The 24,881-nt window shown below is 43.7% G+C and overlaps 1 protein-coding gene across 1 annotated transcript in view; it reads left to right on the top strand.

The window, feature by feature from the left end:
- The window catches only part of LOC120998934 (vomeronasal type-2 receptor 26-like), a 57,574-nt gene extending 36,193 nt beyond the window's left edge, over positions 1 to 21,381 (top strand). Inside the window, exons 4-5 of the mRNA XM_040429810.1 lie at positions 2,895 to 3,016; positions 20,462 to 21,381. Coding sequence (XP_040285744.1) covers positions 2,895 to 3,016; positions 20,462 to 21,381 — 1,042 coding nt within the window. The remainder of the gene's footprint in view (positions 1 to 2,894; positions 3,017 to 20,461) is intronic.
- Positions 21,382 to 24,881: the final 3,500 nt, after the last annotated feature.

Raw genomic sequence — 24,881 nt, 5'->3', positions numbered from 1 at the left:
TTATTTTGTAATTAAAAATATATAATAAAAAATAAATAAAAAGCAATTAATTCATCATAGTGAAAAAACCATAATGTAATCTCATTATGACTACGAACACCTCTTAGCTCGTCAGATAACAATGAAAAGATGCTTAAAACTAATTTACACCAAAAACTATATTCATAATGTCCATATTCCTGTACATGGGGATATCTCAAGAAGATGTAAATGTCATCAAAGTTTTCCCGTAGGTCTAGAGCTATATTTCGAATGAAGAATCAAATTTGTTATAATTAGAGATGAGCGAATCGAGGTTGACGAAGTGGAATTCGATCCGAATTTCAGGAAAAATTTGATTCACACCGAACCCGAATTTCCTCGTGCTTCATGGGAACGAATCGCATTTTTTATAAAATGGCTGCTGCACGTGTTAGGACATGGAGCAAAGAACTCTGGGAACGAGGGAAGCCCACAATGCCATGCATGCAGCCAATCAGCAGCCAGCCAGCCCCTGTGCCCTATAAATAGCCTCGGATTCTGATATTTTCCAGTGTACTTAGTGCAGGGATAGTGTAATCTACACTATAAAAGGAGAACAGGGTGCAAAAGGGAGTGTACAGCCTGGGTAATAGGAGCAATTCTATCACACCTTGCTGCACTAATTGGGGATCCAAATTGCACTAAATGATAGCTCAGTAATTCCAGCAAACATTGCTTGTTATTGGGGTGCAAGTGCTGGGTGATACAACTATTTATGGGGTGTATTAATAGGAAATATACATACATCCTATTAGCCTGTCACGGCCTATGGTGTATGCCGTGACACTGTTGCCTCGCTCGCTGTTGTCGGTGGCAACATGTTGCTGTTTTGGCATGTTGTGGCAGTGTCACGGGTTTTGCTGTGTGCACAGTGACTTGCTGGCCACGCATGCTGTTGTCTGCGGCAACCTGTTGCCTTTTGCCTTTGTGTGCAATACCCCTTTAAGTAGTGTCTCCCTGCTGTGTGGTGTGTGTGGGGTTAATACGCTGGCTGGAGCAAGGTGGTGAGTTGGGTGTGTTTCTCAGGTCTCCTTATATACTCTTGCTTGGAGACTGAGATCAGTTTTGGTTTGTCTGCCTTGCATGTGAGATGCTTGATCTGTACTTGGATGAGATCTGTGGGCCATCAAAGTTTGACATCAAGTTTATTAGCGATGTCACCCTGAGTGTTTCCTCCTTGTCTTCCTTCCACTCCTGGTGTGTCATTTGCTGTGTGAGTGTTTGTGGTTGCATGTCTGGGATGTTGTTGGTGTTTGTGTCTGCATGTGTGCAAGACGTCTCCCTTGTGTGTGTTACCTCAGAAAGGGGGTCCCATTGGTTTCCCGGAGGGGTGAACCTAAAGACATAAGCAGCCTTGCCTGGAGCCACCTTGCTTTGGTGTCCGCATGGGGGTCCAGGTTGTTTTGGGGTGGTTATTCCATCTTTGCTCCGGCATGTAAGTGTTTGATGTTCCGTTGTTACATTGTGTTCTTACCTGCCGTGCAGTTGCTGCATTGTCTTTCTCCCTGTCAGCTACTGGCCCGCTGGAGACGCCTTTCATCCGTGGTGATGGATGAACAGGAGGTCTCTGCCCTGTCACGATGTTGAGGGCGATGCAGGGATTCCTAGACTTCTAGGTTTGTGGGTATGATCCCCCTTACCATTGAAGGCGGCTCATTGCTCCCTTTTCTTTGCCTATGGCTTAGTACATGGTGACACTGTCACGGTGGGGAGTGGGGGAAACTGCCCACTGTACAATAGTCTGCAAAAAATGTAGACAACCCACTGTACTTCAGTGCTGCAGTCCTGCAAAAAAAATAATAGTAAAAAAAAAAAGTGCTACACTTGTCTGTTATGTAGAAAAGGATAGGACACTTCTATAAAAGGGAGAAAGAACATAATGACATGTACAGTACACTGCCGGTATGCATGTTTTGAGGATCCATAGTTTGTGGACCACAAAACACATATGGTCTTGTGCACTAGGACTAAGTCAAAAACTTTTAAAACTGAATACCTGCTGCATACTGTACATTTTGTAGTCTAAGGCCTCTTGCACGTCTCCTTTACCAGTGTCCGGCAGGCTGATCCGGCAGAAAACAGATTGACAGTCCCATTAACTACAATGGTATCCAATGGAGATCTGACTGCTAGCACATATACATGCAGTGTTTGTCTGAACAGTGCTAAAAACCAACTCACAGCACAGTGCATTGGTGATACCACCATGGAGGCATCTAAGAGTCTGGCTGTGAGTTGGTTTTTAGCACTGTTCAGACCTTGTTCACACACCACAGGTAGTTTAGTGGTAGGACCCCATGCGTGCTGAGACACCGTGACGTGGTGCATGAGGGGCTCCGATATGTTCCTGACTGGAAAATATTGCCAAAGTTCTCAGCTTTTAACATTGGCTTGAGGAATTAGCTAGTATTGTCAGTTGTGTATTTATGTAACTCACAGAAATTGGGACCTGCTTGGAAATCTATACTCATCTAGTCCCCATTGCTCGGTTCTGACTCCCTCGCTCTGGGGCTCTTCATTGGACTCCTGGTCTCTATATGTCAACTTCCTGCATGGACAGTGTCACTTTATCCTCTGCTTCCACTGAGGGGCCTCAAAGGTGACACATCTCCACGCAGTACATCACCCAGCAGTGATCTGCCACTTTGGGACATATCACTGTTGTGACCAGTCATTGGCTGGGACCAGAAGTGCAGTGCAGACAGCTTGGATGTCAGAGGGCCATAATGGAGTAGCAGGGACTGGATGAGTATGGATTCCTCTACAGGTCCCAATATCTGGAGTTTATATATTAAAAAAGGGAGAGCACCTTTATGTCTCAAAAGGCAAGCATTAAATACCTATATGTACATGTGTATATGACTTTTCCAGACACCGCGCTCAACCTGTAGTGAGAGTTGCCTCCATGGATACTGGAAAGTCCAACTGGAAGGAAAACAGAAATGCTGCTACTACTGTGCCCCCTGTGCAGAAGGCGAAATCTCCAACCAGACTGGTGAGTAGGGACAATTTCACATGAAAGTACAAAACTATCAGATGGGCATTAGCACCGATCAGACAACATTCATTTTGAGCTCTATTGAAAAACAAGATGCGTTCAGATGTAGCCAACATTATCCTGGCTCCAGGCATGCCAGGAGGGTCACTGTAACATGATCACTGTAATGTCATTTTGTTGCATTAACGCGTTAAGCCAGTCAAGATAACATTGGCTACATCTGTATGTCGGGTAGATCAGTCATATTTTGGAAGGTGCCATTTTGCTAGTTTCCATTCCTCCAGGTGTTTAATATGAATATCATATAGAGGAATCCATATTTTTATCATTCTCCATAGAAGGTTTTTTGTAAAAGGGATAAAAGTAGTGAAGATGGAATTGATTGTAAATTATTCAGATTTAACCACTAGCCGCACACGTAACGCCGATAGGCGTCCGGGGGCGGCAGCAGTCTCAGGCTCAGCGACGCCTATTGGCGTCATCTCGCGTGAGCCGAGATTTCCTGTGAACGCGCTCTCACAGGATCGCGAGGTAAACGAGTTGATCTACAGCTGTAGATGCGATTTTTTTTTTTTTTAACCCCAGAAAGGTATATTAGACGCTGTTTTGTTAACAGCATCTGATATACCTGCTACCTGGTCCTCTGGTGGTCCCTTTTGCTTGGATCGACCACCAGAGGACACAGGCAGCTCTGTAAGTAGCACCAATCACCACACTACACTACACCCTCCCCCCTGTCACTTATTAACCCCTGATCATCCCATATAGACCCCCTGATCACCCCCTGTCATTGATCACCCCCATGTAAGGCTCTATTCAGACGTCCATATGTGTTTTGCGGATCCGCGGATCCGCAAAACACGGACATCGGCAATGTGTTTTCCGCATTTTGCGGATCCGCACATTGCTAGAACTATATAGAAAATGCCTTTTCTTGTCCGCAATTGTGGAAAGAATAGGACATGTTCTATATATTTGCGGAACGGAAGTGCGGACCCGGAAGTGCAGATCCGCAATTCCGGATCCGATTGGGACAAAGATTGTCCCCATAGAAATGAATGGGTCCGCAATTCCGTTCCGCAAAATGCGGAACAGAATTGCGGACGTGTGAACGAGGCCTAAGGGTCCCTTATCACCGCCAGTTAGTGAGCTATTTGTTAGGTAGTTAGCGCCCACCGCACCGCAGTCAATGATTAGTCGCTGATTAGCATAATCTCTGTCGCTAATCAGCACTAGTACTATATAGTATCTGTAAGTGATCAAGACTGATCGCAATCAGATTTACACTCACCTAAAGAATTATTAGGAACACCATACTAATACGGTGTTGGACCCCCTTTTGCCTTCAGAACTGGCTTAATTCTACGTGGCATTGATTCAACAAGGTGCTGATAGCATTCTTTAGAAATGTTGGCCCATATTGATAGCATAGCATCTTGCAGTTGATGGAGATTTGAGGGATGCACATCCAGGGCACGAAGCTCCCGTTCCACCACATCCCAAAGATGCTCTATTGGGTTGAGATCTGGTGACTGTGGGGGCCATTTTAGTACAGTGAACTCATTGTCATGTTCAAGAAACCAATTTGAAATGATTCGAGCTTTGTGACATGGTGCATTATCCTGCTGGAAGTAGCCATCAGAGGATGGATACATGTTCTCATTCTGTTTACGCCAAATTCGGACTCTACCATTTGAATGTCTCAACAGAAATCGAGACTCATCAGACCAGGCAACATTTTTCCAGTCTTCAACAGTCCAATTTTGGTGAGCTCGTGCAAATTGTAGCCTCTTTTTCCTATTTGTAGTGGAGATGAGTGGTACCCGGTGGGGTCTCCTGCTGTTGTAGCCCATCCGCCTCAAGGTTGTGCGTGTTGTGGCTTCACAAAGGCTTTGCTGCATACCTCGGTTGTAACGAGTGGTTATTTCAGTCAACGTTGCTCTTCTATCAGCTTGAATCATCGGCCCATTCTCCTCTGACCTCTAGCACCAACAAGGCATTTTTGCCCACAGGACTGCCGCATACTGGATGTTTTTCCCTTTTCACACCATTCTTTGTAAACCCTAGAAATGGTTGTGCGTGAAAATCTCAGTAACTGAGCAGATTGTGAAATACTCAGACCGCCCGTCTGTCACCAACAACCATGCCACGCTCAAAATTGCTTAAACTCACCTTTCTTTCCCATTCTGACATTCAGTTTGGAGTTCAGGAGATTGTCTTGACCAGGACCACACCCCTAAATGCATTGAAGCAACTGCCATGTGATTGGTTGACTAGATAATTGCATTAATGAGAAATAGAACAGGTGTTCCTAATAATTCTTTAGGTGAGTGTATATCAGTACATTAGGGTCACCTTAAGCTCTACAAAAAACGCAGTGTTCGCCCGATCAGGCCTGATCTTGTGCGCACACTTGCGTTCAGTCCGCCCCACCACAGTGACAGAATATTTTTTTTCTGATAACTGCAAAAACACCCTAAAATTGCTGCGGCGCTATAAAGATCTTTTGAGCTTTTTGGATCTTTATTAGCGATCACAGCTTTTTTTTTTTTTTGCACATTTTTTGGCAGAGATTTTTTCATCCACATGGATCGATGCGAATGAAGAAATCTGTGCCGTTCATTTTTTCTTTCAGCCCAGAGGCTGAACGGAAAAAAAATCTCATTACCCGTATGCTCAATATAAGGAGAATAGTAGAAACTCCTAATGCTGGCCATACATGTAATGATTGTGGATACCCTCAAATGCCAGGGCAGTACAAACACCCCACAAATGACCCCATTTTGGAAAGAAAACACCCCTAAGGTATTCGCTGAGGGGCATATTGAGTCCATGAAAGATTGAACTTTTTGTCACAAGTTAGCGGAAAGGGAGACTTTGTGAGAAAAAATAAAATAAAAAAATTTCCGCTAACTTGTGCCAAAAAAAAAATCTTCTATGAACTCTCCATGCCCCTCACTGAATACCTTGGGGTGTCTTCTTTCCAAAATGGGGTCACATGTGGGGTATTTATACTGCCCTGGCATTTTAGGGGCCCTAAAGCGTGAGAAGAAATCTGGAATCCAAATGCCTAAAAATGCCCTCCTAAAAGGTACTCGTTGGACTTTCGGCCCCTTTGCGCACCTTGGCTGCAAAAAAGTGTCACACATGTGGTATCACCGTTCTCAGGAGAAGTAGGGCAATGTGTTTTGGGGTGTCTTTTTACATATACCCATGCTGGGTGAGAGGAAAATCTCTGTAAATTGACAACTTTGTTTAAAAAAATGTAAAAAGTTGTCATTTACAGAGATATTTCTCTCACCCAGCATGGGTATATGTAAAAATCCACCCCAAAACACATTGCCCTACTTCTCCTGAGTATGGCAATACCACATGTGTGACACTTTTTTGCAGCCTAAGTGCGTAAAGGGGCCGAAAGTCCAACGAGTACCTTTAGGCTTTACAGGGTTGCTCACAATTTAGCCCTGCCCAAAATGCCAGAACAGTAAACACACCCCACAAATGACCCCATTTCGGAAAGTAGACACCCCAAGGTATTCACTGAGGGGCATAGTGAGTCCGTGGAAGATTTTTTATTTTTTTGCCAGAAGTTAGCAGAAATGGAAGCTTTATTTATTTTTTTTCTCAGAAAGTGTCATTTTCCGCTAACTTGTGAAAAAAAATTACATCATACATGAACTCACCATGCCCTTCTGCGAATACTTTGGGGTGTCTTCTTTCTAAAATGGGGTCATTTGGGGGGTATTTATACTATCCTGGCATTCTAGCACCTCGAGAAACATGACAGGTGCTCAGAAAGTCAGAGCTGCTTCAAAATGCGGAAATTCACATTTTTGTACCATAGTTTGTAAACGCTATAACTTTTGCGCAAACCAATAAATATACACTTAGGCCCCCATACACACGACCGTTGTGTGCATCCTTTGCCGTTGTTCCGTTTTCCGTGATTTTCTGCAGACCCATTGACTTTCAATGGGCCCGTTGCACCTTTGTTCATCCGCGGCCGTGATCCGTGTTCACTGTCCTATTTTTTTGATGGACAACGGTTCACGGACCCATTCAAGTCAATGGGTCCGTTAAAAAAAAAAAAAGGCATCCGCGTCCGTGATCCGTGGCTGTAGGCTACTTTCACACATACGGATCGCAGATTCGTCTGCATAAAAGCTTTTTCAGAGCCGAGTTTTCACTTCGTGATAGTGATGGGGACACTTCAAGTTACAATATACTAAAAACTTTGTACATGACTTCCCCCTGCTGCCTGGCAGCACCCGATCTCTTACAGGGGGCTGTGATTCGCACAATTAACCCCTCAGGTGCCGCACCTGAGAGGTTAATTGTGCGTATCATAGCCCCCTGTAAGAGATCTTGTGCTGCCAGGCAGCAGGGGGCTGACCCCCCTCTCCTGTATTTAACTCATTGGTGGCCAGTGCGGCCCCCCTCCCTCCCTCCCCAGTATTATATTCATTGGTGGCCAGTGCGGCCTACCCTCCCCCCCCCACCTAATTAAAATCACCTTCCCCCATCATTGGTGGCAGCGGAGAGTTCCGATCGGAGTCCCAGTTTAATCGCTGGGGCTCCGATCGGTAACCATGGCAACCAGGATCCTACTGCAGTCCTGGCTGCCATGGTTACTTAGCAATTTTTAGAAGCATTATACTTACCTTCGCTGTCGGTGACCGGCCGGGCGCTCCTCCTACTGGTAAGTGACAGGTCTGTGCTAAAGGCAATGTGCCGCACAGACCTTTCACTTACCAGTAGGAGGAGCGCCCGGCCGGTCACAGACAGCGAAGGTAAGTATAATGCTTCTAAAATTGCTAAGTAACCATGGCAACCAGGACTAACCCCTCAGGTGCGGCACCTGAGGAGTTAATTGTGCTGATCACAGCCTCCTGTAAGAGATTGGGTGCTGCCAGGCAGCAGGGGGCAGTCATGTACACAGTTCTTAGTATATTCTAACTTGAAGCGTCCCCATCACTATGGGAACGCCTCGGTGTTAGAATATACTGTCAGATCTGAGTTTTGACGATCTAACTCAAATCCGATGGTATATTCTAACAGAGGTGTTCCCATGGTGATGGGGACGCTTCAAGTTAAAATATATAATTGGATTGGAGAAAACTTAGATCCTATGGTATATTAACTCCTGACTTTACATTGAAAGTCAATGGGGGACAGATCCGTTTGCAATTGCACCATATTGTGTCAACGTCAAACGGATCCGTCCCCATTGACTTGCATTGTAAGTCAGGATCCATTTGGCTCCAGACGGCCAGGCGGACACCAAAACAACTTTTTCTTTATGTCCGTGGATCCTCCAAAAATCAAGGAAGACCCACGGACGAAAAAACTGTCACAGATCACAGTACAACGGAAATCCGTTTTGCGGACCGCAAAAAAAAAACGTCCGTGTGCATGAGGCCTTACTGGATTTTTTTTTTATCAAAGACATGTAGCACAATAAATTCTGACACAAACTTGTATAGAAATGTAATTATATTTGAACAATTTAACCAGAGAAATTTAAAAATACACTTTTTTTTTAGAAAATTGCGGCCTATTTTGATTAACCCCTTAAGGACTCAGGGCGTACCGGTACGTCCTAAGTTTAAATCGCGATTGCGGCGCCGCGGGGTTTAATCGGAACAGGATGCCGCCCCCGTATCGCCGATCGCAGAAAACCACAGGTCAATTCAGACCTGCGGTTTGCTGCGTTTGCTGTACATTCGGCGTGATTACACACCACCAATCGCAGTATGAAGATTTGGAGAGGCGGTGCTGGCCCTGGTGCTGAATGCTGCTGTCCAGGGTGCTGATTGGTGCAGGGGAGAGAGGCACGAGATTCAAACTGCCTGCGCTCCTCTCTCCCCTCCTCTTCCTGTTCTGCAGGAGCACCCTGCAGCACCGTCCAGCACCAGCTCCTGAGTCCCCCCTAATCGCCATCCATCACTCTCCTGCACCCATCGCCACCCAGGTAGGTTAGGGTCAGTGAGGGAGAGGCACCGTTAGGCAGGGATAGAAGGGAAAAGTTAGTTAGGGGGGAAAAAAAGCACTTTTATTCTAAACTTTTTTTTGTTTCAGCTTTCAGACCCTAGACCCCCCCTGGGTCTAGTGCAAAAACCCAGTGTCAGGCAATACTGGAGTGGGGACGTCCTCTACCAGACCCCACTCTACAGTATGGCCATGACACGTCCCCGGTTTGAGGCCATCCGGAAATGTCTGCATTATTCCGAAAATGCAGCATGTCCCCCCCGAGGTGATCCTGCCCATGACCGTCTGTATAAGATACGGCCGGTCATCGATCACTTCGGGGCCAAATTTGAGCAGGCCTACGCGTCTCTCGTTGCGTTCAAGGGGAGACTCCGTTTCCGCCAATACTTTCCCACTACGCGGACGAGGTATGGCGTGAAGCTATACAAAATTTGTGAGAGTACCTCAGGGTACACTTACAAATTTCGTGTGTACGAGGGGCGGGATTCCTGTATTCAACCCCCAGAATGTCCCCCCACTCTGGGTGTTAGCGGGAAACTCGTGTGGGACCTTATGTACCCACTGCTAGATAAGGGTTACCACCTTTACATGGATAACTTTTATACTAGCATTCCCTTGTTCAGGTCCCTTGCCACCAGATCCACGTTCGCTTGTAGAACCATGCGGAAAAATCAACGCGGCCTCCCTGCCTACCCCCTCCTGGTACCTATCCCCAGGGGTGAGACCTGTGCCCTTACCAGTGGAAACCTGTTGCTGGTCAGGTATAAGGACAAGAGGGATGTCCTTATGCTGTCCACAATCCACGGTAACAGCACCACCCCTGTCTCTGTGCGAGGTACCACTGCAACGGTCCTCAAGCCCGATTGTATTGTCGACTACAATCGATATATGGGAGGAGTTGATCTCTCTGATCAAGTCCTCAAGCCATATAACGCCATGCGCAAAACCCGGGCATGGTACAAAAAAGTTGCGGTCTACTTGTTGCAGGTTGCCATGTACAACTCTTTTGTACTATCCCGAAGCGCTGGCAGCACAGGGGCATTCCTCCAATTCTATGAGGCAGTCCTCAAGGACCTGATCTTTTTGGACCGGGAAAGAGCAGGCCGGAGTACCTTGGGAATTGGAGGCGCCCAGACCGTCCCTGGCCAACATTTTCCAGGTGTGGTCCCCCATACTGGAAAGAAGGGACGAACCCAAAAAAAAGTGCAAAGTGTGTCGCAGGAGGAGGATACGGAAGGATACCACCACTCAGTGCGACACGTGCCCCGATCATCCGGGCCTCTGCGTTATCGATTGCTTCAGGGAGTATCACACTTCCATGGAGTACTACATTTTTATAATCCCCAATAGTCCCCTAGAGCAGTGTTTCCCAACCAGTGTGCCTCCAGCTGTTGCAAAACTACAACTCCCAGCATGCCCGCACAGCCAAAGGCTGTCCAGGCATTCTGGGAGTTGTAGTTTTGCAACAGCTGGAGGCACACTGGTTGGGAAACACTGCCCTAGAGAACATAAAAAACTATGGCTCTCAGACTTTGGAGACACGGAAACAATTTTTTTCCCCAAAAAAATATTCATTTTAGTGCAGGCATCCTCAAACTGCGGCCCTCCAGATGTTGTAAAACTATAACTCCCAGCATGCCCAGACAACCTACAGCCATCAGCAGGGCATGGTGGGAATTGTAGTTTTACAACATCTGGAGGGCCGCAGTTTGAGGATGCCTGCTTAGTGTCTCCAAAGTCTGAGAGCCATACATATTGGGCATCGCCGCGTACGTAAAAATCTTCTCTATAAAAGTAACATGTAACCCAACCCTCCCCGGATGAACAGCGTTAAAAAAATAAAATAAAAAAACGTGTAAAAAAGGCAATTTTTGGTCACCTAACATCACAAAAAGTGTAATAGCGAGCGATCAAAATGTCATATGCACCCCCAATTAGTGCCAATAAAACCGCCATCTCATCCCGCAAAAAATGAGCCCCTACATTAGATAGTCGCCCCAAAAAAAAAAAAACTGTAGCTCCCAGGCTATGAAGATACTAAAATAAATTTTTGGGTTCCTAAAAAGATAATATAGTGTAAAATCTAAATACATTTTAAAATGTAGACATATTGGGTATCTCTGCGTCCGTAAGAATCTGGCCTATAAAAATAACATTTGACCAAACCCCTCGGATGAACGGCATTAAAAATATAAAATATAAACTGTGCCAAAACACAAATTTTTGGGCAAAATTTCAATTTGAATCCTTTTTTTCCGGTAATAAAGCAAGGGTTAACAGCCAAACAAAACTAAATATTTATGGCCCTGATTCTGTAGTTTGCAGAAACACCCCATATGTGGTCATAAATGGTTATATAGCCACACGGCACGGCATAGAACGAAGGGAACTCCATATGGTTTCTGGAAGGCAGATTTTGATGGACTGTTTTTTTGGACACCATGTCCCATTAGAAGCCCCCCCGAAGTAGCCTAGACTAGAAACTCCAAAAAAGTGACCCCATCTAAGAAACTACACCCCTCAAGGTATTCAAAAGTTACTTTACAAACTTTGTTAACCCTTTAGGTGTTCCACAAAACTAAATAGCGAATGTACAGGGAGTGCAGAATTATTAGGCAAGTTGTATTTTTGAGGATTAATTTTATTATTGAACAACAACCATGTTCTCAATGAACCCAAAAAACTCATTAATATCAAAGCTGAATATTTTTGGAAGTAGTTTTTAGTTTGTTTTTAGTTTTAGCTATTTTAGGGGGATATCTGTGTGTGCAGGTGACTATTACTGTACATAATTATAAGGCAACTTAACAAAAAACAAATATATACCCATTTCAATTATTTATTTTTACCAGTGAAACCAATATAACATCTCAACATTCATAAATATACATTTCTGACATTCAAAAACAAAACAAAAACAAATCAGTGACCAATATAGCCACCTTTCTTTGCAAGGACACTCAAAAGCCTGCCATCCATGGATTCTGTCAGTGTTTTGATCTGTTCACCATCAACATTGCGTGCAGCAGCAACCACAGCCTCCCAGACACTGTTCAGAGAGGTGTACTGTTTTCCCTCCTTGTAAATCTCACATTTGATGATGGACCACAGGTTCTCAATGGGGTTCAGATCAGGTGAACAAGGAGGCCATGTCATTAGATTTTCTTCTTTTATACCCTTTCTTGCCAGCCACGCTGTGGAGTACTTGGACGCGTGTGATAGAGCATTGTCCTGCATGAAAATCATGTTTTTCTTGAAGGATGCAGACTTCTTCCTGTACCACTGCTTGAAGAAGGTGTCTTCCAGAAACTGGCAGTAGGACTGGGAGTTGAGCTTGACTCCATCCTCAACCCGAAAAGGCCCCACAAGCTCATCTTTGATGATACCAGCCCAAACCAGTACTCCACCTCCACCTTGCTGGCGTCTGAGTCGGACTGGAGCTCTCTGCCCTTTACCAATCCAGCCACGGGCCCATCCATCTGGCCCATCAAGACTCACTCTCATTTCATCAGTCCATAAAACCTTAGAAAAATCAGTCTTGAGATATTTCTTGGCCCAGTCTTGACGTTTCAGCTTGTGTGGCTTGTTCAGTGGTGGTCGTCTTTCAGCCTTTCTTACCTTGGCCATGTCTCTGAGTATTGCACACCTTGTGCTTTTGGGCACTCCAGTGATGTTGCAGCTCTGAAATATGGCCAAACTGGTGGCAGGTGGCATCTTGGCAGCTGCACGCTTGACTTTTCTCAGTTCATGGGCAGTTATTTTGCGCCTTGGTTTTTCCACACGCTTCTTGTGACCCTGTTGACTATTTTGAATGAAACGCTTGATTGTTCGATGATCACGCTTCAGAAGCTTTGCAATTTTAAGAGTGCTGCATCCCTCTGCAATATATCTCACTATTTTTGACTTTTCTGAGCCTGTCAAGTCCTTCTTTTGACCCATTTTGCCAAAGGAAAGGAAGTTGCCTAATAATTATGCACACCTGATATAGGGTGTTGATGTCATTAGACCACACCCCTTCTCATTACAGAGATGCACATCACCTAATATGCTTAATTGGTAGTAGGCTTTCGAGCCTATACAGCTTGGAGTAAGACAACATGCATAAAGAGGATGATGTGGTCAAAATACTCATTTGCCTAATAATTCTGCACGCAGTGTAGAAACAATTTTAGAATTAAAATTTTTTGTTACCTTGCCTCAAAAAAGTGTAATATAGAGCAACCAAAAATCATATTTTCCCTAAAATAGTCCCAAAACAACAACCACCTTATCCCGTAGTTTCCTAGATGGGGTCACTTTTATAGAGTTTTTACTCTCTAGGGGTGCATCAGGGGGCTTGAAAGGGTACATGGTGTAAATAAATCAGTCCAGCAAAATCTGCCTTCCAAAAACCATATGGGGTTCCCCTTCTATGTCCTGCCGTTTAGCCAAATAGTAGTTTACGACCACATATGGGGTGTTTCTGCAAACTACAGAATCAGGGCAACCCATATTGAGTTTTGTTTGGCTGTTAACCCATTTTTTCCAGTAATAAAGTAAGGGTTAAAATGGAAAATTTTCCAAAAAATAGAAATTTCAAAATTGTTTCTCCATCTGCCATTAACTCTTGTGGAACACCTAAAGGGTTAACAAAGTTTGTAAACCCAGTTTTGAATACCTTGAGGGGTGTACTTTGTTAGATGGAGTCACTTTTTTGAAATTTCTATTCTAGGGGTTCAACGGGGGGCTTCAAATGGGACATGGTATAAAAGAAACCAGTCCTGCAAAATCTGCCTTGCAAAAACCATATGGCGTTCCCCTCCTTCTATGGCCTCCCGTTTGGCCAAACAGTAGTTTACGACCACATATGGGGAGTTTCTGCAAACTACAGAATCGGGGCAACCCATTTTGAGTATTGTTTGGCAGTTAACCCTTGTTTTTTTCCAAACATTTGGAAAATTTTCCAAAAAATCGAAATTCTTACATTTTATGTCCATTTGCCATGAAGTCTTGTGGAAGACCTAAAGGGTTAACAAAGTTTGTAAAAACAGTTTTGAATACCTTGAGGGGTGTAGTTTCTAGATTTTTTTTGGTGGTTTCTATTATGTAAGCCTCACAAAGTGACTTCAAACCTGAACTGGTCCATAAAAAGTGGGATTTGGAAAATTTCTGAAAAATATAAAAATTTGCTTCTAAATTTCAAAGCTATGTAACATCCCCAAAAAATAAAATATCATTCCCAAAATGATACAAACATGAAGTAGACATATGGGGAATGTAAAGTCATCACAATTTTTGGGGGTATTTCTATGCATTACAGAAGTAGAGAAACTGAAACTTTGAAATGCTAATTTTTCCAAATTTTTGGTAAATTTGGTATTTTTTTATGCCAAAAAAACTTTTTAGAACCAATTTTAGCAGTGTCATGAAGTACAATATGTGACGAAAAAACAATCTCAGAACGGCCTGGGTAAGTCAAAGCGTTTTAAAGTTATCAGCACTTAAAGTGACACTGGTCAGATTTGCAAAAAATGGCCAAGTCCTTAAGGTGAAATAAGGCTGAGTCCTTAAGGGGTTAATATCAGAAAAACGAAAAATCTCAGCAGCAATCAAATACCACCAAAAGAAAGCTGTATTTGTGAGAAGAAAAGGAGGTAAAATTTATTTGGGTGCCAAGTTGCATGACCGAGCAATAAACCGTTAAAGTTGTGAAGTGCCGATTTGTAAAAAAGGGCTTGGTCACTAGGGGGGTATAAACCTGTGGTCCTTAAGTGGTTAATATAAATTTCACAAAAGTTCTTCTGCCAAACAAATCCATAGTTTAGGCAATTTGCTTTTTAGGAATTGCCAAAACAGTGATTGCCATTTTACTAGTAAAATGCAAGAGAAATCGAGCGGGGAAGATGGGGAAGACAGATCACATGACTCTGGGGGAAACCCTGGCTGGCGGGCTTTACAGACAGCCTATCATGTGGCAGGATAGATATTGTCCCATCAGGCTCTGTGGTATGTCTGAAGCACAGATGCCATTGTGAACTTGTGTCACATGAGTCTGTCTGACTCGGCAGACCCCAATTACAAACTCAAGCCAGCCATCTTAGGGTATTGCAGGGATAGTATAGGGACATACTTAGTTTGGTAGATTGAACTAATAGGTAGAGAAATGTCAGGGTTTTATCAGTAGAGAAGGAGAACATAGGGGCATTGTTCTGTGTGTTTACCTTACAGTGAGGGCATCTAGAGCTGTTCATGTAATGCACTGCAATCACAAATATCTTGCAAAGCCTCCAAAAAGATATGTTTATTCTCTGCATGAGTAGCTAGCCTTTTTATCTTTATTCATAAAACCTCACCATCAATAGTTAGTGTTTTATAGGCATATGCACAGTACCTCCAGCAGCACACGTTTTACTGGATATTCTGTGCAGTTGCACTTTTTTTTTTTTACAAACTAGTTGCAATTTTGCTCCTGTTCAGCACATTTCAGTGCATCAATATCAGTGTGTTTCTAGAAAGGCCTTCTCCTCACCCACCCAAGGCTTCTTCCCCTGCATCACTGTGATGTCGGGGGAGGCAGCCTTGGGAAGTTAAGGGAATAGCAGACAGCGGGGAAATGTGGCGGACTTAGGCACTTTCAAAAGGAAAGCCTGCCCAATGGGAACTTGGAAGCTGTTTTTCCTAGGAATAAAAGTGCTTTTCCTGGACATGAAAACACATCCAGATGACATAAAGGTATGGTTATAATGCTTTTGCAATGTTCTGATGGCCATTGCTGGTAGCTATATTAGTGAAATTTACATGACAGACTCAGTTATCAGGTGGGGACAAACATGGACAGTGAGCCCTTAGTCTAGAACCCAGCCCGCTGTCCCTACCTACTTGCAGTAGAATCCCTATATAGCTAGACCGCAACGGTTCGATAGTCCCTATGCTATTTAAGTGCAGAGATGCACTAACAAACAAGACAGACAAACAAAATACCAGAGTCGTACATACATGGGTCAGAACCAGACAAGCTACGGAGTACCAAACCAGATACAGAGAGTGGTCAGAAGAGTCAGAGGAACGAGCAATCCAATAAGCACAGAAGCAAGGAACCAGGAACACAGCTAGTGAGCCAGAGACTATCCCTGCACTGGTGTATGGCCAGGAACAGGTTTATATAGAGCACAAATCCCTGGATCAGAACCTAATAGGTCCATTACTCTGAGCTCCATTAGTCAGAAACACTAGCACACAGTAATAGAGCAGCTGAGCATTCAGCCCATTGCTAATGCAATGAGCAGGACACGGGGTCAGTGGGTCAGCTATGCAGTGGGTCAGTTTATATGTGTATAAGTTCGTGACGCCAGTTGCAGCTTGCGCAGGTACTGTAGCAGGGCCCTTTAAGATGGTATGAGCTCATGTACCAGGTGAGGAATGCCAGAGGGGGATATTGTCTCTGTATAGCAGATATGGTAGTGTCAACTGTGTCTCCTACCTGTGGTACGGCTGGACTCCTGTATCCCGGCTCACATGCAATAAATTGAGTGTGGTTAATAGGAGTAACTGAGGAATGATGGGATTCCACACAGATAATAGGGTCCAACTTGTCTTTACTTGATGTTATGATATGCAGCTTTGATCCATACAAGTTACAGCTTTAGTCTAGGGTCCCAGCAGGTTTTGGCAATATGTGGCAGGAATTTATATGTATTCTGCATCTGATCATACGCCTATTAGAATCTGGCAGGTATCTATCTTCTGCTCTGTCTTTAGTCTGCTTAGTTTGGGTCTGACTAGCTGGTGAGGTAATTATCTTCTCTTTGTCTTAGGATCTTTACTTACAGGACTGCTCACAGGGTATGATGGTGACTTCCTGGAGATCTGATAGTTCTGTGAAAGGCTGCTTTCTTGGTCTACCAGCTGAGGTAAGGGACTCAGGCTGGGAAGGTTGATCTGGGGCCTCAGCCAAGGCTTGGATCCTTGGTTGGGGTCCCTGTTGCTGGGAGCTCCTACTAACACAGCCTACCCCAGCAGGGGGTGGCTCACACTCCTCACTAACTTTCTTCTCCTCCTCCTAAAGCATGGCATGGGACATCCCACTTCTGCTCATGTAGGGGAGACTAGACTGGAATGGTCTGTTCCAGGCTAGATACTAACTATGACCTGCTGCCACCTGCTGGTGTACATTAAGAACTACAGCAAATATACAAAACAGGCATAAAAACATACATTTTGGCAAATACATGGTTATATTACACAAGATGATACAACACATTTACGTTAACATTATGAAGCAGGGAACAGAAGTTTGGTGACATACTTAGGATGTTACACTAATATCCCCCAGCACACGCCAGCTGCAAGAAGAAACAGAGTATTGCATCCTGTTGCTAAGGATGCTGTCGTGTCACCAGGGGGCGTGGCTCCAGCACCGCTGAAACCCGGACAGGTACATTTCTTATGGACGCCCTTTAAATTTATCTCCTTTTCAAAATGACTGTGCCCTTTCTGTGGACTTCTGGGAGGCAGATTGGAACAGTGTCTGGAAATGGCCCAGTGTGCTATCATTGTACCATATCTTGTCCAGCCTCCAGTATACTGTTATAACGGGCAATCAGTGAGGCAAGTGGCGCCACCACCCAAATGTAATTCTGCTATAAATGTGGCATCAATAGCTGTATATAAAAATTGTCTAGTTTTTTAAAATTTCACGCATTTCCATGCCTTCACTCTAATGTAATTCTGCTATATGACAATAATACTTCTGGTCGGCTTTCTGTATAAAACTGTCCTCTTCTCAAACAGGTTGCACAGTTACGTGATTTGTCTAAATTGTTATTGTCCTTTATGGCAGCAGTATTTCTTCTCAGCTCTCTGTAAAATTTGTCGTTTTGAAAATGTTGCACAGTTCTGCACCTTCACAGAAATGTCATTCTTCTCTATGGCATTGGTACTTTTGGCCATTTGTCTGTAAAAACGGTTTCATTTTCAAAATGTCGCACAGTTCCGCGTCTTTACTCATATTTAATAATGCTATATGATATTCACACTTGGTTGAACTTGATGGACTTATGTATTTTTTTTTCAACCGTATTAACTATGTAACTTCTAGCCATCTATACAGTTTTGTGTACATTAAAATTGTTTAAAATTGTCTCGTTGTGTACATGACTGTGTGTGCCGTTCCTCCAGCACATACTCTGTTACCATGGAGTCGGTGTGGATCCATTTTACCAATGAACAGGTTTGATTAGGAGTAACACTAAGGGCATGATCCTGTTAGTCCTGTGATATTCACTCTTTAACCCCTGTATCCGGACTTTTCTAAGGAGGAGCCACCAAACCACTACCAATTGAGATAGTTCTAGTGCATTTGGTGGCTGACCAACAGGGTCGGACACACCAGTGAAAAGCACTGAAGGATCAGGTAAATATGTGTAGTCAGGAGATGGGCCAAGGTTAGAGCAGGCAGCATACAAGGATATCCGTGAGACAAGGCTTAGATCAGGACAGGTGGCAGTAGGGTAATCCAAGAAACCGGTTTAGGTCAGGGAAGGCAACTAGAAGTCAGAGTCGGTAGTCAGGCTGGAGTAAGCTAAATGGATAGTCAGACAGAAAATGCACTTTTGCGTTTTACTAGAGACTAGAAAACCAAAAACTCAAGCTCCCTAACAGAGGGGAGGGCAACAAAAATACCTAGGGACAGGGTGGGAAAGGATTTGGATGTGCTCATGCCGACCTTTCAAGAGGCTGAGAGTAAGCATGCATGTGCACTATAGAGCAGGCCTGGAAGCCTTTAAAGTAGGATTGGCTCACAGAAGACCATGGTGGGTGGAACCAGAGCTGTGAAAGGAAGAGGAGTGGGGCCACTGTGAGTAGTGCAATGCCTGTGCCTACAGGAAGGAGTGAGGCAGCGGTGGGCAAAGGATATCAGTACAACACTATTTCCTGACCCCATGGACTTCTGGGGAGGAAAATTGAAACAGTGACTAGAAGTAGCCCACTTTGCTATTGCTGAATTGTCTTGTCAATACCTCACTGTGATTTCAGAGAGAGGTTTCAGCTCGGTAGGTGCCGTTATTGCACCCAAATAGGCAACATTGTCCTGCACCATTGTCGAAAACATTACCTTTATCAAAATGAATCAGACATATGGATATATGAGGATTTGCACACATTTTACCATTATAACAATGAATAGATCTGCTATTGTTGACAGTAGATGTTTTTCACCAACCTAATGAAGCAACTGCTGATAAATGTATATGTATCCTAAGATAAATGTGAGTAAATGGGCCAGTTGTTCTAACACCATAACATGTCAGTATAAAAACTGGCCATGAAATACTAAGAAATTGTAATCAAGGGAATGTTATGGCATTTGGTGTGGAAACACTGTACCAACCAACCGGTTTGACTTTGGGTTAAATCTAAGGGTTTTATCCAGCCAATCCGCAGGTATTTACACTTATCTCCAAACAGGGATTTAGAATTCACTGCAGGGAACCACCAGGCCGCTACCGTCTGGAATAATCCCAATGTGGTTGGGTAGCTGACTTTTGGGAGTCAGAGACACTGGTGCAGGGCACCGAGAGATCAATCAAACTCCTAGTCAGTGACAGGCCAAGGTCAGGACAGGCAGAATACATGCAAATCTGAGAACCATAACCAAGGTCACGGCAAGTGGCTCTGGATCAATATGAAAAATCACGCACAGGTCAGGTTAGGCAATAGAGAAACAATCAAGAAACAGGAAGAGGTAAGCACCACTACCGGGGAAGGTGCCTTAAATATCTACTGGTTGCTAGTCAATGGTTGCTGAAGATTAGGATATAAAGCAGCAGCAGTGAGCTTGAGCCGCCCGTGTAACAGGGGAATTATCATATAATTAGGTTTGGTAAAAATCATGTATAGATATTGAGAAGCTGCAGTGCAGTGTCCAGATGTCGTCTCCAAATATCCCAACAACCGATTACATACTAACAGTACACTTGTATATTTCATTATTGTCATAAAATAAGTATCACAATTAAAATTTCCTTTTGAGATAAATAAATAAATACATGTAATGAAAGAATATTTAATCCAGCTCAGCACCATGGGAAAGTTCATCTAATCCTATTAAAAACGAAACCTCATGAAGCTTTATAAGGGTTAAGGTTCAAAGAATCTGGGAGCCCCAATGCAAAGAGGCAAAATGATAAAAAACTGGCTACATCCTCAAAGGATATAAAATGTGGGTCATTAAAGGGGTTCTGTAGCTTTTTATTACTGGTCATGTATCCTTTGCAGAGATCATCAGCATCTGATCGGTGGGGGTCCGACACCCGGGAATATTGCCGATTAGCTGTTTGAGAAGGCAGTGGCGCTGGATGTAGCACCGCGGCCTTCTTGCTGTTTCCCGCAGGCCAGTGATTTCATGACTACTACTATAAATTGACATTTCCGCCAAATTTACAATGGTAAAATATAATAATTTCTTGATTGCAGATATGGGAACATGCTTAGTGTGTCCTAACGATCACTGGTCAAATGGAAGAAGAGATTCCTGCGTCCCAAGACCGATTGTATTCCTGTCTTATGGAGACACACTGGGGTCATCTCTAATTATTATAAATCTTACATTTTGCCTTGTGACTATAGTTGTGTTGGGGATATTTATAAAAAATAAAGATTCTCCAATTGTGAAAGCCAATAACCAGAATCTCAGTTTCATTCTTCTCCTCTCACTCATCTTCTCATTTTTATGTCCTCTCTTATTCATTGGACGTCCCTCAGATATATCATGTCTCCTCCGACAAGTGACTTTTGGAATCATTTTTAGCCTTGCAGTTTCTTCAGTCTTAGCTAAAACAGTCACTGTTGTCTTGGCTTTTCAAGCCATTAAACCAGGCAGGACACTGAGGCAGTGGATGAAGAGACACCTCTCCACATCCTTACTTGTTATAGGTTCATCTGGAGAAGTTTTGATCTGTGTCCTCTGGTTGTTTTATTCTCCACCATTCCCAGATTATAACACTGGAATAGAGGTTGGAAAGATAATCTTACAATGTATTGAGGGATCTGCCATTGCTTTCTACTTGGCCATCGGCTACATTGGATTTCTTGCAATGATGAGCTTTATTGTAGCTTTCTTGGCCAGAAGACTTCCAGACACCTTCAATGAGGCTCAGTACATCACCTTCAGCATGCTGGTGTTCTGCAGTGTGTGGATCTCCTTCATCCCAGCCTATCTCAGCACCAAGGGGAAGTACATGGTGGCTGTGGAAGTTTTTGCCATCTTATGTTCCAGTGCTGGACTTCTGGGCTGTATCTTCATTCCCAAATGTTACATTATCCTACTGAGACCAGAACTCAACACAAAGTCCAATATAAGGGTCATAAGAAGACATTGTACAGGAGAATTTTGAGTTGTGTTTCAATGTACAGTTGTAGCCAAGCTAAACTTGACTCTGATAACACATGGCACAGTCTTATCTTGGTTTTCTCGTGACAAAAGCCATTGAAAAGTTAGTTCCATTTTCCTTCCTATTGTTTACTTAATGCGTTAACCATCAAGTTTAGCTCGGCTGCATCTGTATTTATTACTCTTTTAAATTTGTATTATTTAGTTATATATCTACTCTCGTATCGGTCTGGATCTTCCTCAATCTGTTTTTAAATTAAATGCGTTATCCGAGCTAAATCAATATATGTTAAGGTGGCTTAAAAAATGATTAAAAACACATTTCTAATGTACATTCATTATTTATTCTGCTGTGTTCCACACGCCCGATGTGGGTCACGTGACCCCTGACGTCACTCACCAGGCTCCGGCGGTGACGTCTCGTTTACAGGCTTCTCCCTGCTTGAGGTAGGGGCCAGACTCTGTAAACGAAACGTCAGAGCCTTTGGTGCCTGCCCCCTGTCTCTCTGTCTATCTGGCTGCGCGGCTCCTGTGAGGGATCGCTCATGCACGATCATTATCAGTGCCAGCAGCCGTGAAGAAAGATTCCATGGATTCCAAAGCTCCCTCCCTCCGGTCCACCAGTGTGCCCGCTGCCCTACGCCTGGCGATCTTTACTAGCCCCAGCTGGTAGCTCAAAACCACCCCCAGGAACATCACAGAGGAAATCATTGTCCATAATATAGATATTGCTGTGACATAGCTTAGATACATAAAGGTGTCATATATGACTGCTATGTGTATCTAAGCTCTATGACTTATATATGTATCTAAGCTATATGACAGCTGTATGTATCTAAGCTATATGACACCTATATGCATCTAAGCTATATGACATATATATATATATATATAATCTCTATGACACCTATATGTATCTAATCTATATGACTGCTATATGTATCTAAGCTATATGTCAGCTATATGTATCTAAGCTCTATGACACCTATATGTATCTAAGCTCTATGACACCTATATGTAACTAAGCTATATGACTGCTATATGTATCTAAGCTATATGACTTCTATATGTATCTAAGCTATATGACATCTATATGTATCTAAGCTCTATGACACCTATATGTATCTAAGCTCTATGACAGCTATATATATCTAAGCTATATTATATATATATATTAAATATACTTAGTTGGCATGGTCCAGGAACAAGCTCTGTGCCCTCATCTGTCCTAAACCTGCCTCTTTCTTTTGCTGCTCCTTCTGCCAGGCAACTGACATATGTTGCTGGCTCTGCTCTGCTTTTTAGCTAGGAAGATATTATTAAGGACAGTCGGCAGCTATTGCCCGGTCCAGATTTGGAGGAGAGTTCCGCAGCTTCCTCCTGTAGGCGTGCAAGCAGCAACTATGACAGTGTTCTGAGCGGTCAGGGATGCGGCCTTGAGACTGAATAGGGTGATATAAGTGATGAGCAGACAGTAGTGGATGATGATGCAGCTGATCACACTTGGGAGCTGGGTTAAAAGGGGACTTCATCATCATCATCAGCTGGTGAGAGTGGCAGCTTGTTTGAGAGACAGTGGCAGGATGGCAGCATACAGCTTGGCCATAGAGTGCAAGCCTGGCCGCGAGTCAGTGAGATCTGGAGTCAAAAATGCCAGAGGTAAACCATCATCTTCCACCCAGTCTTCACCCCTGCCTTCCTTGTCGGTCTGCACACTTTTGAAAGCCCCAGCAGTTGGCACCTGTGTTTCGTCATCAGCCGAGACGTGCTGCGATGGTCCTCCCATGTACTCATCTTGAAAAATAAGTGGTTGGGCATCGGTGCACTCAATCTCTTCCACTTCTGGGGCAGGGCTAGGTGGATGGCCCTGGGAAACCCTGCTAACAGAGTCATCAAAAAGCAGAAGAGACTGCTGCATGACTTGGGGCTCAGACTGCTTGGCTGATTAGCAAAGGGGGCGAGGTGAAAGACTGATGGACGTCGGCTGCAGGTGCCAACTGTGGTCTTTCAGCAGGAGACTGGGTGGGAGACAATGTCAGCAACCCAATCTACTATCGCCTATACTTGTTCAGGCCTCACTATTCGTAGAGCAGCATTAGGCCCGACCAAATACCGCTGCAGGTTCTGTTGCCTACTCTCACCTGAGGAAGGGGTTTCACTTGTGCGTGTAGCTGGCACAGATCGACCACGTCCTCTCCCTGCAACAGGAGCTCTACTAGCAGCACCACGGCCTGGACCACGTCCCTTATTTGACGCTCTCCTCATATTTTTCAAATTTAGGATCTTGCCCTAAATGGGTGTTTAATAGTAGAATAGAACGACGTGTATCTCACACGGCCTAAACCAGACTAGGCCTCAATAAAAGATTTTTTTGTCCAAAATGACTGTATTTTAAATGCCTGCATCAAATCCCTGTATGTAGAGGGTGTATCTCACACGGCCTGAACCAGTGTAGGCCTGAAGTAAATATTTCTTTGCACAAAATGGCTGTATTTCAAATGCCTGATTAAAACCCCTGTATGTAGAGGGTGTATCTCACACGCCCTGAACCAGTGTAGGCCTGAACTCATTATTGGTGCACCAAATGGCGGTATGTAAAATCTCTGAATGTAACCCTAATGTATTAAGGGTGTATCTCACAATGACATCAGCATCAAAGGCTGCCAACTAATTTTTTTTGTGCCCAAACAAGTGTTTGTTTAAGAACTGAATTTGACAGCAGTATATAAGCCTGTAATTTCACACGTGCTGATGCTGCAAGGCCTGAAAATAGTGTTTTTTGTCAAAAAAGTGTGTTTTTCAAACCCCAGAAAATGATAGGTGTATTTCTAGCTTAAATTGCACACTGACTAATACAGATATTGTAGATTGCCAAAATTTAGTTTTTTTGGTAACAGAATATGAAAGCTGTATATATTAAACTTGAATTTAACACTTGCAGATCTGGAAAATACAGTTTTTTGAAAAATATTGTGTGTTTTTAAAACCCCAGAAAATGATGGGCGTATTTCTACCTTAAATTGCACACTGACTAATACAGATTTTGTAGATTGCCAAAAAAGTCTTTTTTTGGTAACAGCAGGGCTTTTTTTCTGGCGGAACGCACCGGAACGGCGTTCCGCCACCTTTTGACATCGCAGCCTGCCATGCTCCAGCATAAGACAGAGATATAGGGAAAAAAGAAGAGGGGATTAGTCACAAACTCTCTGGTGTCTAGAGAGTCTGGGATATCCAGGCAGGGCGCCAAGAGGAACGGACCGTTAGGTGGTGATATGAGGTATCTAGGGTCCAAAATATATTTCGGATGAATACTTATTGATTTTTATTATTGTTGTTGTTCTTTTTTGTATATATTTATTAATATATTTTTTTGTGTGTAGGATGTTAGAGGCTGCCACAGGTGTAATGTCCAGATAGAATTAATCTAAAGTGGACATGGTGCATGAAGGAAGAGACAAAACAAAAGAAAAAAGGAACCTGTATGCGGCGCCAAATCCCTCAGAG

This window comes from Bufo bufo, chromosome 4 (genome assembly GCF_905171765.1).
Source record: "Bufo bufo chromosome 4, aBufBuf1.1, whole genome shotgun sequence".
Classification (NCBI taxonomy): domain Eukaryota; kingdom Metazoa; phylum Chordata; class Amphibia; order Anura; family Bufonidae; genus Bufo; species Bufo bufo.
Note: the sequence above shows the minus strand (reverse complement) of the source record. Positions and strands in the feature narration are given on the sequence as shown.